The following is a 17,560-nucleotide window of genomic DNA, read 5'->3' as shown; positions in this document are numbered from 1 at the left end:
GGTGACTGTGACACTAACTTCATCTCCAGAATCTCCTCCAACTGCTTGCGTCTCTCCTGCCGCAGACTGTTCAGATGTCCGTCTCTTTCATGCAGCGACTGCTGAGTGGAGGACAGACGCAGTTTTGTGGCATCCAGCTCCTGGCGTGTCTTCTCCAAAGCTCCCATCAGTTCCTCCAGCTATTCAGTGGAAGACAAAGAAGGAAGGTGGTATAAACACACTAGAGGACCCACACTGATCCATTCTTAATTATAAGATAAGTTTATAATAATACAAAGAAACATATCTATTCTGCACTTATGCATGCACACTCACACATAGAAGTGAGGGCATGCTAAAGTAATTTGATATATGGCAAGTTATCCGCTGTCTGCGTGTATGTCAAGAATGTGTGTTGGAATGCTAAAAGATGACATAAAATGACAGCCTAAACATTGAAAATCAATGACCAGCTGACATTTAGGAGCAGGAGAAATTACTTGGGTTCACAGGTTAGTTGAGTGATTGTTCTGACCCTCTCCTCTCAACCCTCACCTTTCACTTATCTTACCTGATTCTCAAGTGTAGTTGTGCTTTAGAGCTGAGGATAATGCTCAACCACTTGACTGCATCCTCTGTATCTGCACACACATGTGTGTCTGACAGGATATGACCTCAGGGCGTCATTAGACAGGAAGTGTCTAATTGTCTAACAACTAGCACTTCACAATAGGATGCAGTATTACTCAAGCATGTACAGATGTAAATGTAAAACAACAGGAACAAACATTTATCATTGTTTAGTTTTGATGAGCTGCTAATTTGTGATACAGGGTAAAAAAAATCTAAAATTTGCCAGAAAAAAAGGAGAAAGAAAAAAAGTAGAGAAAAGGATTATTAGGGAAAACCACTCCATGGGGTAGGACATGAAAAAAAAAGGAACGGGCCTCTTTTATGAAGGAGCCAAATGGTTCACACATTTTCAGGACAGTTTCCATCTCCTCCAGTTTTCTAGGTGTGTTTCACAGATGTCAGCTTATGTGCTCACTCACTCTTCATGAATATCACACGCTGAATACGAGAAGAAATGAAAAAAGCAAAGGGAGTGCGGAATGCTGAAATTTAAATAGTACGGTCGGAAAATGACAACTTTCAGTCAAAACTTCTTCAAAATGTAACAAAATATTCAATATATTCAATAAAATACACCCCATAGCTCTGCCAAGAACAATTGACCTCAGTAGTTTCTAGCTGTTAATAGACCGAGTAACGTCAAAATATGCAAGTCTCCAAACTTACACCATTTTAATGTTCACTGTTTGATTCCAGATCGAGTGAATATAAAGCCAATCTTTTCATCTTGAAAGCCAAGGGTCACACACACAGCTCCATTTACACCCACCACATGCCTATCAACCCTCATGCACCAACTTTTCCCTTCCCAGTCCCTTATTAGTCCACCACCCAGGCTAGCCCTCACTTCACAATCACATCATTAATAAGGAATACAATGCATTTTAGTGAAATTACGGACCTAATCAGCTTAGCAGTGAGCCTGTGCGTGCTAATTTAGCTCAACTTCAAGGCAAAGTCCCCCAGCCAGGCTAAGGCCTTCTAAGGCTGGCCCAAAGCCCCTTTAGTTGATAAGCTGATTGAGGGCTCAGAGGTAAGGGCCAAATCCCTCTTGTCCGTTTGCGTCGTGTTGCTGGTTCAAAGGCCTAGTTCAAACGCCACAGAGGGGAGAGCAAAAGAGCAGAAATCAAGAACAAGAGAGAGAGAGCGTGGAGATAATTGCGTGAGACAACTTAAGAAGGCAGATGGGAACACGCAAGGCTCGGGACAGTGGCTGGACAGCAGAGATGATTGTATGAGAAAGACGAGAGGCAGAGGGAGGCAGAGACAGAGTGAGAGACTTAGAAAACAAGGGTGTGAAAAAAAGTGACCCAGGGCATTACCCATGCTCCATTTCAGCAGGTCAGGCTGATGGAAGACTTTCAGCGCATTACACATCATGAGACTGATTACTCTGGGACAGAGGGGAGAAGAAAGAAGAAAATCAAGCAAAGAGTGAGGAAAGGAGGGGGTGAGAATGTGAGTTTGGCAGGGCGGGCTGAAGCAGTGCCAGAGTCAGGTGATGTTTCAAAAGAACTTGTTCCTCTCTAAGTCGCTCCACGCACTCTTTTCCAGTCTCCGAGGCAAGACTGGTGATTGACTGACAATTGTCTAGTTTTATAATGATGGCATGCTGAACTGCTCCCTTCTTATGTGGTAACGTTATTTTGGCTGACCAAGCTCACTCCTTTGACAGTTAACAGTGAGCATCAGTGACTGAGCACCTTGAGCACTCGGGCAGCCTTCAACAGTGTGGCTGTAACTCTATTCTAGTTCAGCTCGTGTCAAGTTCAGTCGCCAGTATGACCACATGCTGGCTCGGTATGTTTTCTATGCATTGGGTCTGGATTGACTTATAATAAAGGCAAGTTGACTATGGCTTGTGGGGTCAATGAATGTTAATGTGTCACCAGCTAGAAAAGGATTTTCCTGAATCTTTGACATGGGTGAACTCAGGTCATGGCTGAATCATTTACTTCTATGCGTGCAAAAAGTCCCTCAGACATAAATATACTTTTCTGACTTTGCAGTGAATCAGAATATTGTTTGATAAACACAGTATCCATGCTGAATGCAAGTCAAGCGCGCAAAAGTACAGAAAATGTGAAAAGAAGGGAGAAGAAAAAAAAACAAAACAAAAAAAAACAAGCCGCAGTTAGCGTTGGCGCTCGCAAAATTTTCTAAACTGAGTTTGACCTTCTCTTACTTTGCTGCTCCGGCCTCTCTTCATCTTTTAAACTCTCCCAGGAAGCATACGTGTGTGTTTGAGGCAATACAGCCGCCATTCTGCCTCAAAATGTTGGTTCTTGTTTTAACCGCCGATTGCTCTCATATTACTTGTGGCACTCATAAGTAATGCGAGGTCATTCTCATTCAAATGCATGCTCACACCAAGAGGAAACACACTCCCTTGCCTTGTTTCTCTTTCCCACCGCAGACACACCTACGTACACACACACACGCGCACACACACACGTAAACTTTTTTGGGGCCTGCTCAAAGATGTAGACGGACCAGCAGGCAGCCAGAAGGGCAGACAGATAAGCAGGACATGTGGTTAAAAGGGGCAACCTGTGCTCCATCAAGTCTCCAGCTTTGTCAGTCAATCTGCTTACAGAGACATAAACTCACAACATCTCAAACATATGCTTACATTTTCAAGCATGCAAAGTTAACAAGAGAAAACGAAAGGAGGCCACTGGAATTTCTTTTTTTTTCTTTCCTTTTTTTTAGTTTGAAATTTCAGTCAAGAAGAATAAAATAAACAAAAGAGTGTTTAGAGAATAAAAAGTAAATTAAGAAGAAAAAGCAATAACAGAGAGGAAACAAAAGGCAACTACCCATTTGGTAATAATGATATAATGGTCTGCCTGCAGTTACATTTTAAACCACATGGAGGCGCAGTTAAGTTTTTTTTTTTTTTCCAGTGGTCCCTCCAAGTCCTGAATGATCTGATCAACTGATCATAGAGTTTAAAAGGTACACAAAGAAACCTGTGTGGAGACCCTCGAGACTATCTGTGTGCATGCATGCGAGTAAATGTATGTGATGGTATGGAGCCCTCGATACACATGCGCTACACCAGGTAAACCTGTCTCTGGGCCTGAACCCGGGCAGCCTCCTCCTGTGCCCAGAGAGCCTCCCTATGTGCAGAGGTGTTCATGCTTTCTCTCAGTGCCCTCTCCAGCTCCATGATCCGCTCAGCTGTGTCCCGCATGGCATCCTGGGAAGCCAAAAGAGGAAGCTAGGGGCATGAAGAGTTAAGGGGAGGGGTTTTGGAAGCAAAGCAGCAAAAAGCAGGAAGATAAGTGTTTTTCTTTCAGTAAAGTTTGTTCTGAAATGTTCAAACGATTTTGTGCACAAATCATCTGCATTCACACTGCAGTTTGGCCCTTTGAAAAAAAAAAAAAATCATTCTAGCTAAATTAGAAATGAAAGAAAAGTTAAGAAAAACAAATCCTGCAGCTAGTGAAGCAAAAATACTTCCCAAATGAAGAATTAGACACAGTCAAGACACAAGAGAGAGATAAGTAGGGCAGAAAGAGTTTCTAAGTGCTATAACCTTTGCTGCCATTCATGTGAGTGTGAGACTGTAGGTGTGGAGTAGACTGTGTGCATTTACATGCACAGTTTGTGTGTGGCCTCTCACACTTATGGTGAGTGGAAGAAAATGATCCGCTTCCACCCTGGTTGATGGAACTGTGAAAGAAAACACTGGACAGAAATAATAAACCCTCTGATTCTCCCTCTCTCCGCCTTTCTTTTTTTTCAACTTTCTCTCCAGCACCGAAAGCGTTGACTCACTTTCTAGTTCACACGTTCACACTTTTCTGGGAGCACTACAGAAGCTTTGTGGACACGTGGACGAGGAAACAGTTTCCAGTGATTTTAAATGGTTAAACTAATGAACTGATGAAACAAACCAATAAACTTCACACTAAACCCCAGATCTGGTGATGTGAATTATAGAATTACAATCAAATTCTGGTATGAACTCAAACAATGAGTCTTTAACTACTACGGAAACATATAGCCCCATAATTGTGCAACCTTCTCTGAAGAGACACAGTGACACAAGATGACAATAAGAAGGGTATGTAAGAAAGAACAATTAATGGCAACACGGAAAGCGCTACAAAATCTGTGCATTAGGAGCAACAAACAGTGTCACAAACTTGATATACTTATACCTTATATCTACATGTAAAATATAAATGTGAATAAGGTATGTGAAAAGCAATAAGCAAGTAATAGGGATGGCCGGAGGCTCTCTCTAGGAAACAGAGAAAAGTGAGAATAAGTCTGGCTGACTGCTGTTAAAATGATATTTCATCTCAGAAATAGATGCTACATGTTTTTAAAAGTGAATTTAAATCTTTTGAAGTGGCATCAGCCAGCTTTAGCTGCCCTGTAAATGTGCATATGTCTCATGTCTGACAGGGATATAGAAAATATTTTGTATTGAAGAAAGCTAACAAGAGAAATCGCTTATGATGGATTCAACACATGTAGTGAAAGTCATTTTATGAGACAGCGCCAGGAACACACAAGTTGCACATGAATAGCTTATTAAGTGCCTCCAATAAATACTAAAGAAGAGGAAATAAGTATAAGGTTGGTACAATTATCAGCCCATCAGTACAGGAGGCTAACTCACTGAGCGAGTCAGTGGTGCAGACTAAAACTGCAGCAACAGGATTATCCGTAAGTGTGATGAAAACATTGCCAAGCCATCCGAATCACAAGTGGATACTTGTGGCACGTTACGTCGGCATGGCACAGCTGGAGGTGAGCGACAAACACCCACACACATATACACAGAGCCAGGCTGAGTGCGTCAACGGTCCGAAACCGTAATTGGATGTGACAGACAAGCGGTAACTCGATGCACCAGAATCAACAAGTACTGGTCTGACCCCACCCAACAGACAGAAACAGGCACATACACACCCCACTGAGATGGGGCTGCCACTGCTGGACCCCTGAGTGTAACCTAACCAGAAAGCTGTGTCTGCCCCTGTATGAATGTGCACTATAAATGTGTCTGTGCATACATGTTTGCTTTCAGTTTTATTAGTAACACGAGAATATCGCTGGCTTTCAAAACTACAAAGAATGGGGAAAATAGGGCAAGACAGATACAAAAGCACAGAGAACAGGGAGAAAAGTGAAGATAATTGCCTCTGCAGCACCAATCATCACCTAATTCCCCCGGGAAGGATCATTATGGCTCTGGTCTGTTCTGGTTTGATGAAGGGATTACCATCACTTAAATAAACGAGCGGAGAGTGAGAGAATGCACATTTCCAACAGCTGTGCACCTATGATCAGACATCTGTCTCAGTCTTTATGAACTGTTGTGTCCCATTTCATAATTTAAAATATGCTAAATATGTGTGCAGGGCCAGACGTCTCATAAGTAATTTAGGTCCAGTTTACAGACTCTGGGAACAAGCTCCGAGTGACTGAAAATCTTAAAATCTATCAATCTTTTTTTTTCCAAATTTCCCCCTAAATCAAAAAAAAAACAAAAAAACAAGCAGAAGAAACATTCCTTGCTATAATTCATTTTTCTTTCAAAAACAGGTGAGCACCGAGGGTTGCTGATGCCTCTCTGTTACAGATAAAAGAGAAATAAAAGGCCAGTGTGAAGGTTTGAGGAAAATACTTCCGATGTGTTTTCTCTGTGTTTGTTAAGTGCAGCGTGGCGCGATGGAGACAATGGAGCAAAGAGATGTTATCGCTCCATCCCACATAAACTCTTCTGGCAAGATTGGGAGAGTTTGTTTGTGTGTGTTTACCCTTGGAGCGTGCTGTGTTCCTGATGGACCCAGAGATAAGAGGAGAGACAGAGAGCTGGGGAAAGAGAAAGGAAGAGGCCACAACCCAGCCTCACCGCTGAGCAGACACAATATACAGACTGTATATTTCTCTTTTATCTGTAACAGAGAGGCATCAGCAACCCTCGGTGCTCACCTGTTTTTGAAAGAAAAATGAATTATAGCAAGGAATGTTTCTTCTGCTTGTTTTTTTTTGATTTAGGGGGAAATTTGGAAAAAAAAAAGATTGATAGACATTGATAGACAGACACAATATACAGATTGTATATTGTGTCTCCATAGCCAGTGGGCTGGAATACTTGATCTAATGTAACCTGACTTCAAAATTTTAATGTTTTATTGGTATGCCTTTGTTGCATTTTTAACAAATTCCTCCTATATTTGATGATGTCTAAGAAACTTATGTCTTATTTGCTTACCTAATGTTGGATTGATGTCCATGTTATAAATTTGTTATAAATTTCTTTTGAAACCTGCCCCAAAATGGGGAAACTTTTTTCTTCAACTTAACTGCGCAATCGAATTTACTAAAATGTGGTGCACATGTGAATTAGGCGAATCACTGTTAAAGTGGATTTTGCAATAACTCATAAGGATCAAAGGAATCTTTGACGTCAGACTGTCTAGCCATGGAGACAGAAATATCTATATTATAAACTGTTCTAATGGAGTTTGTGTGAATTTTATGTATTGGGTTCATTTTAAAACAAGTCTAAGACTCTACAGCCGTCTTTGTGGTTCAGTGAGACTATATCCTCAAAGCTTAAGACCAACATTGTTTTGGCCTACATGTTAGCTTTGGCATAATCAAGACGGTCAAAGCTAACATGCTCATTTGTAACCGCAATATTGTTTACCATGATTGTCATTTTAGGTTAATGATATAGTAACAGTTATTAATTACCAGAAATAGGTTGATGGGAATGTTTTCAATGAAGTGTATTAGAATTGAGTTTTGCTGAAGGAGTTACCAACATGATTAAAATCATCTTGAGGAGACAAATGTGGGCCAAATTCATGAGATTTCATCCAGTGAACATTTAACTTTGAACCGCAAATGTTAAAAAGATGCAAAAGTTTGTTGTGGAAAAAGCTGGTAGATCATCAAAGTTAGGGTTTAAGCACTAAGTATAGTGGATGTCTGTATCGAGTTTCATGGCAATCCACTGAATAGTTCTCTAAATATCAAGATTAACCAAGAAAGCTTTAGAGCCATGCCGCTGGCACAGCTAAAAATCTGTGTTGAGACATGAAAGGAGTTAACGTTATAAAGCACGCATGGATAAGTGAAAGTATGCAAGAATGTTATGTAAGATGTCAGCACAAAAGGAATTACAGTCCAGTGAAAAAAAGGTTTCACAGGACACCATGTAGTGCTGTGAAAAACTAAGTACACCCTTACTGCTTCCATAGAATTAAGGAGGTCAGTAGCAGCAGCTTTTATAGTCTAGGTGTAACGTATCTTTGTAAAAGCAGAAATTCTGGCAGTTTAATGGTCTGGAGCATTCTGGTTCATCTTAACACAATCCCATAATCTTCCCAGTAGTGGGCGTCCCAGCAAATTCACCCCAAGGTCAGACTGTAATCAGAGTCTCAGAATAATTGCATTAAACCTAACAGCTACATCCCAGACAAGTATGGCTTGTTTGGAAGGGCTGTCATGAGAAGGCTTCTTCTCTCTAAAAGAACATACTGCTTACTGTAGGTATGCACATTTTCATCCAAACAAACTGCAAAACCTCTGCAACAACCTCATCCCAACTGTTAGCAAGGTGGTGGAGGGATGATGATTTGGGCTTGTTTTACAGCTAGAGGACCTGAGCACTTTGCAGTTATGGAGTCAATCATGAACTCCTCTTTACACAAAGGTATTCTAGAGTCAAATGTGACATGCATGCAACAGGACAATGACACAAAGCACAGCACAATGGCTCAGTCAATGTTCAAAGCTCAGCCCAAATCCAATGCTGTGATGGAATCATGGAGTCCTGTGAAAACTGTTCTGTATATTGTTATGCAGAACATCTGGCTCGGATTACTTATTAAGAATGAGAGCAGCCGGAAAGAGCTGGCTTTTTTTTTTTGGTTTGTTCTCTTGGCCGCTCCCACCTCTCAGGTGCAGCCAGTTGCTCTGAAGACCAACTGAGGCTCTTGCCAGAGGAAACAGCAAAGAATGGCACAGGAAACCAGGAGGGTGGAGCATCACAGATCAATGACAATAAACAGGAATTTCAGTCTGATTTCATGTATCTGCTCGAAGATGAACATTTCCTTTGGTCAGTATTTTTTAATATATGCAATAACTACAAAAATAAATGGAAATAATCAATTTTTCCATATTGGACGCTTGCAGAAATGAGGCCTTTCTCAAAGCTTCTTATCCAAGATGCTTCTTCTCCAATCTCTCCCAATTGACATATCTGTTGGGAGCATCTGCCACATTTAGTGCCATCCCAAACATTTAATGACATAGTCAACAAAAATTTGATGGTTATATTGTATTCAGGATAAATAATACTAATGATAACCAGTGTTGGGACTAACGCATTATTAAGTAACGCGTTACAGTAACTACGTTATTATTGTGGTAACGAGCACGGTAACTAGTTATTATGCCAAAACCAGGAACGCGTTACTCGTTACTGGGATTTAGATAGGCTCGTTACTCGTTACTTCGTGGTGGTGGATATCGCGGAGCTTCCACAGATTCAATAACATTAGCAAGTGGTGGAAGCCAGCAGGTGGATGAAGGAAAGGGAGGCAAGAGGAGAGACCCGAAGCGGCCGCCGGTCCGCGTGTCAGGTGAACTGAACTTCAGGTAAGAAGTTATGACCTGCAGTCTGTCTGAGTCAGATATAAACCAAGTTTAGGTGGAGTTTATTTTCGGTATGCTGACATTTTCGTACTGCGTGCTAGCTAGCATGACGGAGTTTCTATACAGCTGTGTGGGTGCTATGTTACTGATGTTGAACTTTATTTTGTTCATACGGTTAATTATTAGAGTTGCCAACCGTCCGTAAAAACAGAATCGTCTCGTATTCAGAGAAAATATTACAGCGTTTGTACTGAGGTGAAAAGGAACACAGTTTGTCCCGTAATTCAGCTACAATGAAAAAGACACAAAGCTGAAGCTGCACAGCTGCCTCTTCTTCTCTCATTCTCTCCTCTCCCGTTTCTACTTCAATCACGAAACTGATCAATGATCAGCTAATCGGCTTTTCTCTCTTGTTTATTTATCGCCCACTTTGCGCAGAAAGAGGAAACCAGCGGATGTCGCATTAAACAACAGCAGCACGTTTAAGCTTGATCAGCTGTTGTTAGAATTTATTTAATATTAATTTCTAGTATCAGCTGATGTTTGCTGGAGCCACAGCTGTAAAGCTGCTGGTCATGATATCGGTTTGGTTATCTGGTGAGTGGAAACATGAAGATGAAACCAGGAGATGTCCTTACTGAATCATCAGAGCTGAACAGGTGATGGAGAAACAGGTTTACCTTTTAGGTGACATGGATGAGTTGAAGGGAAGTTATGAACTGTTTCTGAGAGACAAATAACACCAGCATCCTTTTCTAAGCAGCTGACAGCTGGTAACTGTGCAGGGCGGGTCTAGCAAAGTGTTGCCAGGGGGCCAGGTAGGGCATTAACAGGAAAGGGGGGCACAAGGAAATACATTTCTTTATTATTCTCATTTAAAATGTCTCGCTTTTAAAAAAATAATTATCTGAGTCTTACAACAAACGATTGATAGATTGATACATATATACCATCAGAACAGTGTACATCACTGTCACAACAGTGTTTGTTTTCATTCAAAGGCTTTATGATTTTTCCTATAATGGTGGGCGGTCTCTAGTCAAAATGCCTGGGATGATTTTTTGTCCCAGTCCAGCCCTGGATGCAGCTCATCTGCAGTCTGGTGTTACCTACATCTTCCTATTCAGAAGGCAGAATTTCCAAGTTCTGAGTACAATCAAAAGCACCATGACTGCAGTTTTTGTGTTGGATGTAAAAAGCAGGCTAGAATCATGGCGGCGGTCAACGACGGTCCAGGCGTGGGATTTCTCTCGTGGAAATGTGCGCATTATTTTTCCTTTCTATTGGTAGGTGGCACAGTGCACTTGTGGCAAGTAAGCAAGCTAGAAGACTGGCAAACTTGCTGGGTATCCAGTTACGGAAGCAACACATTAACAAGAGAATTCTGGTAAAACCAAAGTTACTTTCCTAGTAACTAGTTACTCTGAAAGTAACGAGTAACTTGAAGTAACTGAGTTACTTTTTTAGAGAAGTAACTAGTATTGTAACTAAGTTACTAATTTAAAGTAACTTACCCAACACTGATGATAACACTACTAATAATATGCTATAATAATAATAATAACATAAAAATAATACGAATCAGAGATTTTCAGAAAGGGCTTTTTAAAGAACCTCAAAGAGACCCGAGGAGAGTTAAAAAGATCACAAACATAAAGGCGAATGACCGTGTAAGCTTAAAAAACAAGCAGTAAAATCTGGTAAACACTGAAGGTCAACAAGAGTTAGAGTGATGTGGTCACCTCCACTGGAACGAGTTAAAAGACGACCAGCAGCACTTGGAGGCCTATCTGACATTCAAGTGGAGTGCAAATATACTTTGCTGTAATCTAGAAAACGATTGATGTAGTCATTTGAATGTAAAGTGCTGTATATTCATGGGGACTGTTGCTAAAGCCAAGCAGCTCGGCAGAGTTCAAAATATGAAGATGTTTACAAAAAATAGAGAAAGGCCACCAAAGAAGTTTGGAGTAAGTTTTATTTTTCGCTGTATGTTTCCACATGAAAGAAGGAAGTTTGTCCCAAAGATTGCAGCTGTATTTATATGCTACACCTGAATCAAGGGCGCTTCATTCAGCTGTTAGTGTAACTTCAAAAAGAATCGCACTCAGGACGCACTAGGTAAGGTCCGGTTCAGCTTGTCCCACGTCCCTGTACCTGACATGTACGTCATGTCTCTTTCCAGCTTATTGCAATACTAATGTGTGTTTCTCAGACACTGTTTAGATACAGAAATAGGAAGTTGAATGCTGGCTGCCAGAATACACAAATAGCAGAATAGTTCAGCAAAAAAACAGACTGAGAGAGACTCTTGGTCTGTTTGGCAGGAAGGTAAATGTACTTTACTTCATCCGTCCTCTGGGAATAACCTGGCATGTCTACACTCTGTATATTAACACCTCAGCATAGGCCTGCAGACGAGTAGAAGTATATGTGTGCTCTCACACAGTGAGTCAACCAATTTGCTAACACTCTTGTTGACGTTTAAGCAGGTAAGCGACTACACAAATTACATCAGAAAGGGTACATCATGAGGTCTGACTAGACACAGTGTGTTAGTATTCCCATGTGAGTCACCATGATGCAGTTTCTAGGTAGTGTATGGAACTGAGTTTTGTTTCTGGTTAAGACTGGCTCTGAGATCTATGAATGGAGGGACTACAGCACAGCAAAATAGAAGAAGAAGAAGAAGAAGAAGAAGAAGAAGGAGAAAAAAATAATTCCTAAGACATCATTTGCAACTGGTGGTGAGAGGGGAAAACAAAAAAAGGTAGATGAAATGAGAATGAACCAAACTGAACTCTGTTGGTTGGAAACATGACGAAGAATCCAAACATAACACTCACATAAACGTACGAACATATTCAAACCTGTGATAACGAGTGGGGATGTCCATCAATCAGGGCGTCTTTCCTCATCTCACCTGGCACTGTCTGCTTCTGGATGTTAGGAGACTTGATTTGTCTTCAGACAGAGAAAAATGGATGACAACAGATAAACAAGGAGTGTTTGTTATATCATATATCAATGATCAAAATCTGAAATACATTAAATTAAATGCTATAAGACACCGCTATACGGTCATGTGAAAGTACTTGCTTTTTTGACATATCTGAGCCTGTTTGAACCAGTGGCTTTTAAAGATGATAATATCCATAAAAAATATTCATCAAAATTACCATTTTCTTCAGCAAAAAAGAACAGGGAAAATAATTAATCAAACCTTCAACACCATGTAAGTAGAATTCGAGGCAAGTAGAAAAAATGGTTATGGATGCCTGCAGAATGAGTCTAGCAAGTGATTTCTTGTACAAATGCAAGAAACTCTTCAAACGTTCTGTAGATGAAGACATTTTGCATGAATGAGTGGTCAAAAAACTCAACAAACAGATGCCACAAACACATGCAACATCTTTTTAAGTCAAGAGTGAACTGGTTTTCACCTCAGAAAAATAATGCACCAGTTGAAATGTATGTTCCTAAAATGAATGACAAAACCAATTTTCCTTGAGGTTTTCTTCAAGTGTATTGCCTTTGGACTTAGTTACTGTATCAAAGAGAATCAAAACATTAACCAACTATGCCAGAAAAGTGGAAGATTGTCTTTATTAAGCCCCATCAGGAAACACATTTTTTGCATTTAAGCTATCCTTTGTATTAGGAACAATGGGAATCCAGTGTGCAACTGGGGACCGAGATTTCTGCATCCTTATGTTGAAGTGTCCTTGGGCAAGAGACTGAAACCGAACCTCCCTATGCACCCTTATGGGTTTCCATGTGTGCATGAGCTTTAAAAATATGTTTGTAAGTGCAGCTTGCAGTGCACTTTGAGTACTAGGTAAAGGGGTGAAAAAGTGTTAAAAACTAAATAGAATAGGTTAAGCACAGAGAACAGTAACTGACCTTACAAACTTAATAGACAGTTAGATTGCACAAGTTAGCCTATATGTCAAGCAGCTGGGCAGCACAGAGGCACATTGGTGGCCTCACATGAAGAAGGTTGTTGGGTTTAACCTGACAAGCATGTCGAAAAATTGCTTGTGAGGTTAACTGGTGATTCTAAAATGGCATTTGGTGTGATGGTAAATACTTACACAACACAAAAAAATAACAATAATAACAGCAATAATATAAAAATTGGTGTGGGCATGGAAGAGCTGAGCCAAGGGTAAAGGAGTTGTCATGCATCAAATACATGAAATTCATTATATTTCAGGGGAATAAATCATACAGAGTGAATGTTAAATGTCTGAACCTATATTTATACATCATAGTGTTATCAGAGGGGAAATCCTCGACCTGCCCAGCACTGTGCAGCTGCAACCGATATCTGACCACTGGCACAACATGGTGCAAAATCGTGCTTTACTTGAAACAAAGAAGCTCTGAAGAAGTTTTAAGTTATAAAGTTAAAAGTTATAAATTATAATCAAAAGCATATAAATCAAAAAGTAAAACCTCTGACATTTATCCTCTGGTTCTGTGGTAAAACAGGTGTTTCCTAAGATGGAAACGATGGCTAAACTGGGAAAATTTCAAATATTCTTGTGGCTAATGGGATTTTTTAAATTAATGGCTCCAGAGGGACAAACATGCAAAGTTTGGCTCTTTGTATCCACTTTTGAAAGATTGTTTCAACTATCAGCTGCACTGTGATGACGAGCGAAGGAGCAGCTCCCAGAGGAAAGCAGCATAAACTTGGCGAGATCGTGCAAGCTCCACATAGAAGGGGACGTTGTTTTCCACATGACGTAAACATATGTACATAAATTACACTTCCTTGCAGTTTTCATTTTGCGTGTTTGCGTCTACGTGTGTGTGCCGACTATTGAATATAGCACAATATTTAACATGCACAAATAAGTTCGCTTCATTGTCCTGTCTTGCTTTATCTGGCTTTATTTGTTTAGTTTTATTAGTTAAAACAAGTCCTGCATGCTTCATCTCAGAAGACTGCAGAGCTACACTGTGTACAGTAAATCAGGTAAGGATGAATGCTGTGTGCCTAGTCTTAGCAGGAAAGCAGACTGTGACAAGACAAGACACGACTGAGGTAGGTGAGACACTGCTGTGTAAATCTTTCAACAACAAAACACAAACATATGCAGACAGGAGATGCGAGCACATGCATGCGCACCACTGTGCACATAACCCACATTCTCCTTTTAAGAAATAAATTGCAGCGAGTCTGATTACTGACAGAAACACACACATGGGTAGTAAATCAGCTGTCAGCGTTGTGTACCGCTCAGGTGCTGATTACAGAGCTGAACTGTGTATTAACCAGCCAGAATGGATATGTATTAACCTCCGCGCCAATCCTTGAGCCTTGTTATATGTGGCACACACATATTAGGTTTAAAAAAATATGGAAAACACACACAAGCCCTCACAGTAAACTCACTAGTACTAGACACTCATTAACCACAAAATGCATGCACCCTAAGACGCACACTGGTCTTAGGGTAGACTTTATGTTTACTTTATAGGGTGAGTTTATATTTACTCACAAATATGCTCAAAATAGAATCAAAACACACATTTAGGCCTTCACACTTTAAGAGAAAAAAAAAATGAACAGAAAGTGCGAGAAAGCTGACAGTGACAAATTAGTGCTTAAGAGAACCCTCCAACACTGTAAACAAGCTGTGACCAAGCAGCTGCTAAAATGCGCCACATTATTATTCCACATCCACACTGGTGTGTTTATTCTGGGCGCAACCGACAAGCTGCCCCCACATGTGGGCAAATATTTGCTGTCACAGCCCTTAGTTGGAAATGTATGAGTTCGCGCGCGTGTGTGTGTGCATGACTGTCTGTTTTCATGAGTGATGTTGGTGTGCAATGAATGTGAAATATGCCTAATAAAAAGATGAATAAATTTAACACCTCACCTTGCCACACACACAACAGTAACCTTTAAAACCATCGAGGAAGTTTTGGTTATAATAACCAGAGATGCGGCAGAAGGGGGCGTAATCAACATTTCTATCAATATTTATATCTGTTATTACTCTCCCTTCTGGAAACCACACAGGTTTATAAGTCTGCCGTTTCATGTCTCTGGCTTGCATCTTTAAAAAAAATGTTTTTAATCACCGTGTTGTTGATTTTATGAGTTTTTATCATTTTTATGAGTGGGGTTTGAAAAGTGCTGCATAAATAAGGAGTATTATTAAATTCTCTTAAGAAGCACGGCGTGCACACAGGTATTTTCACACGCACGCATATGCACACTGAAAGGAGGAGAAGAAGAAGAATCTGCTTATCCTCTGATCTTTGATGTCTCTGTGTGTTTTCATAAGCTCGCAGGCATGTCCATGGAGAGCTATCTTGCCATGAGGGCATATCAGCTATCAGACAAAGCTGCTACTGGCACAGGTGTATAAACCAGCAGACACACTGGTCCTGTTTGATAGCTGATATACCCCCCATCAGCCCATCGGTGCAAAAATTAAATAAGTATTCTGACCTGAGCGAAGGCGAACGAGAGCACGAGGAGTGTGAAAAGGAGCAGAAGGGCTGGGTCGCATGCGAGTGGAAAATATGAGAGGGAACAGTGATTTGTTGATTAACGAAATGAGTAAATTCTGCAGGGAAACAGTATTTTATTGCGGTGACATTTCTTAGAAAGATGAAGTGTGAGAGAGAAAGCAGTGTGAATAAGTCCAGCCATTTCCTAAACTGAGCGTAATAAGTAATTTTTCACATTTCCTTTTGCTTCTTCCACCTGGAGCTCTCCACACATCCACCTTCCAACATAAGCAGCTCCACTTTATTTCTGGATGTCACCAGAGAGCTCGTTTTTCCCCTCGTATATCTCTTCTTACATATTTATATAGCCCTTTCTTTATTTCAGTTTCTTTTTCCATTATCACTTTGATATTTTTGCTTGATGTTTACCTTGTATTTCTTCTGTAGGAATAAAAACATAAAAACTAATCAGTAATCCTCCTTGCGGATTTGCTGATGTCCCTTTTTAGGAGAGCTGCTGAGTGGCCAGCAGCAAGCAGCTGTGGTCATAGTGGGTTCTTACAGAATCTGATTGTGGTCAATTGTGAATATAGAGTCATTTCCCATGTAAATATAGGTTAAAAGAAGCAGTAACGTTAAAAGAACAAAACAAACAGATTGCTATCTTTCCCTTCATAACACTTAATTCTTACTCTCTCTTTCTCGTTTCTGTTAATAAACCGCCGAGTGGAACAAAATCCTCAGATTTCAAGCAGACGGGGACACGCTGGCGCAGTTACGGCTCAGGGTTGTACAATATATTGAATAACAGACAGATATGATCTGAAGTAAAAACATTTTCTAACTAATGTAAAAACTGAAGGAATACAGAGAAGAGAAATAGAAGAAAATGAAAACACGGTGCGAGTTAACTGGGAGACACAGATATTATCTGAGATGCGAGAAGTGATGAGAGACTCAAACACAATTCTGTTTATTAGTGACGGATGCTTTATAATGCCTAGACATGTTCAACTTTTCTCATATTTTGTCTTTGTGTGTGTGTGTGTGTGTGTGTGTGTGTGTGTGTGTGTGTGTGTGTGTGTGTGTGTGTGTGTGTGGGGGTGCAAGAAAGAAAGAAAGCAGTATAGTTTATATGTTTACATTTTTAAATTTTAGTATGTGCATTTTATTTCACTGAACATTTCCGATCTATTCCCTGTGTGTGTCAGAAAAGAGTCCTCTTCTACTGTGGGTTATTCTTGCTTACAGTACTGTGAAAAAGTACTAATTTCTTTATATTTTACTGCCAAGGAGCCAGACTTTATTATTTTTAAGGTGCTCTTGAAAATTATCCCCAGGCTTTCTGAAGGTTTTTCATTAATTTTTTAGTTCAGCCTGACCAGTTTGTACCTGACCTACAAAAACACCAAAGATGAAACAATTTGTCAGATACAAAATAGTATTTTTGCACCAACAAGGTGTTTCCCAAACAGCTATTAGCCAAAAACTTGCCATATCTCAGCATGGTGTTTGACATGCTCTCTCCTTAAGAAAAGTGAGGAAACTGGTCAAGCAGAGGACAAAAGAAGGAGTGGTAAGTCTAAAAAATATCTACAGCAGATGAACAGTACCTAATAGTCATGTCCTTAAAAAAAAGAGGGAAAATCCAGCAAAAATCAGCAGACTTGACATGGGACCTGTGAGATGCTCTGGCCCTTCATTTGATCCATCTACTGTTCGCCAAAGCCTCATCAGAAATAGTCTCAGTGGAAGGGTGGCTGTCAATAAGCCATACTTAAGAAAAGGAAACAAGGAGAAAACACTGAGGTATGCCAGATTACACAAGAACTGGAATGAA

General features: G+C 40.3%; 1 protein-coding gene across 2 annotated transcripts in view; it reads right to left on the bottom strand.

Annotated features, from left to right (window-relative positions):
* LOC116330826 (ERC protein 2-like) overlaps positions 1-17,560 on the bottom strand; it is a 155,993-nt gene that overhangs the window by 69,901 nt on the left and 68,532 nt on the right. For both annotated transcript variants that reach the window (XM_039604950.1, XM_039604952.1), the window contains 3 exons: positions 12,117-12,210; positions 3,683-3,835; positions 19-179 (listed from right to left, as the gene is read on the bottom strand). In XM_039604950.1, coding sequence (XP_039460884.1) covers positions 19-179; positions 3,683-3,835; positions 12,117-12,210 — 408 coding nt within the window. The remainder of the gene's footprint in view (positions 1-18; positions 180-3,682; positions 3,836-12,116; positions 12,211-17,560) is intronic.

The sequence above is a fragment of the Oreochromis aureus genome, linkage group 20, assembly GCF_013358895.1.
Source record: "Oreochromis aureus strain Israel breed Guangdong linkage group 20, ZZ_aureus, whole genome shotgun sequence".
Lineage (NCBI taxonomy): Eukaryota > Metazoa > Chordata > Actinopteri > Cichliformes > Cichlidae > Oreochromis > Oreochromis aureus.
The sequence above is the reverse complement of the archived record's forward strand: the minus strand, read 5'-3'. Positions and strand labels throughout refer to the sequence as shown.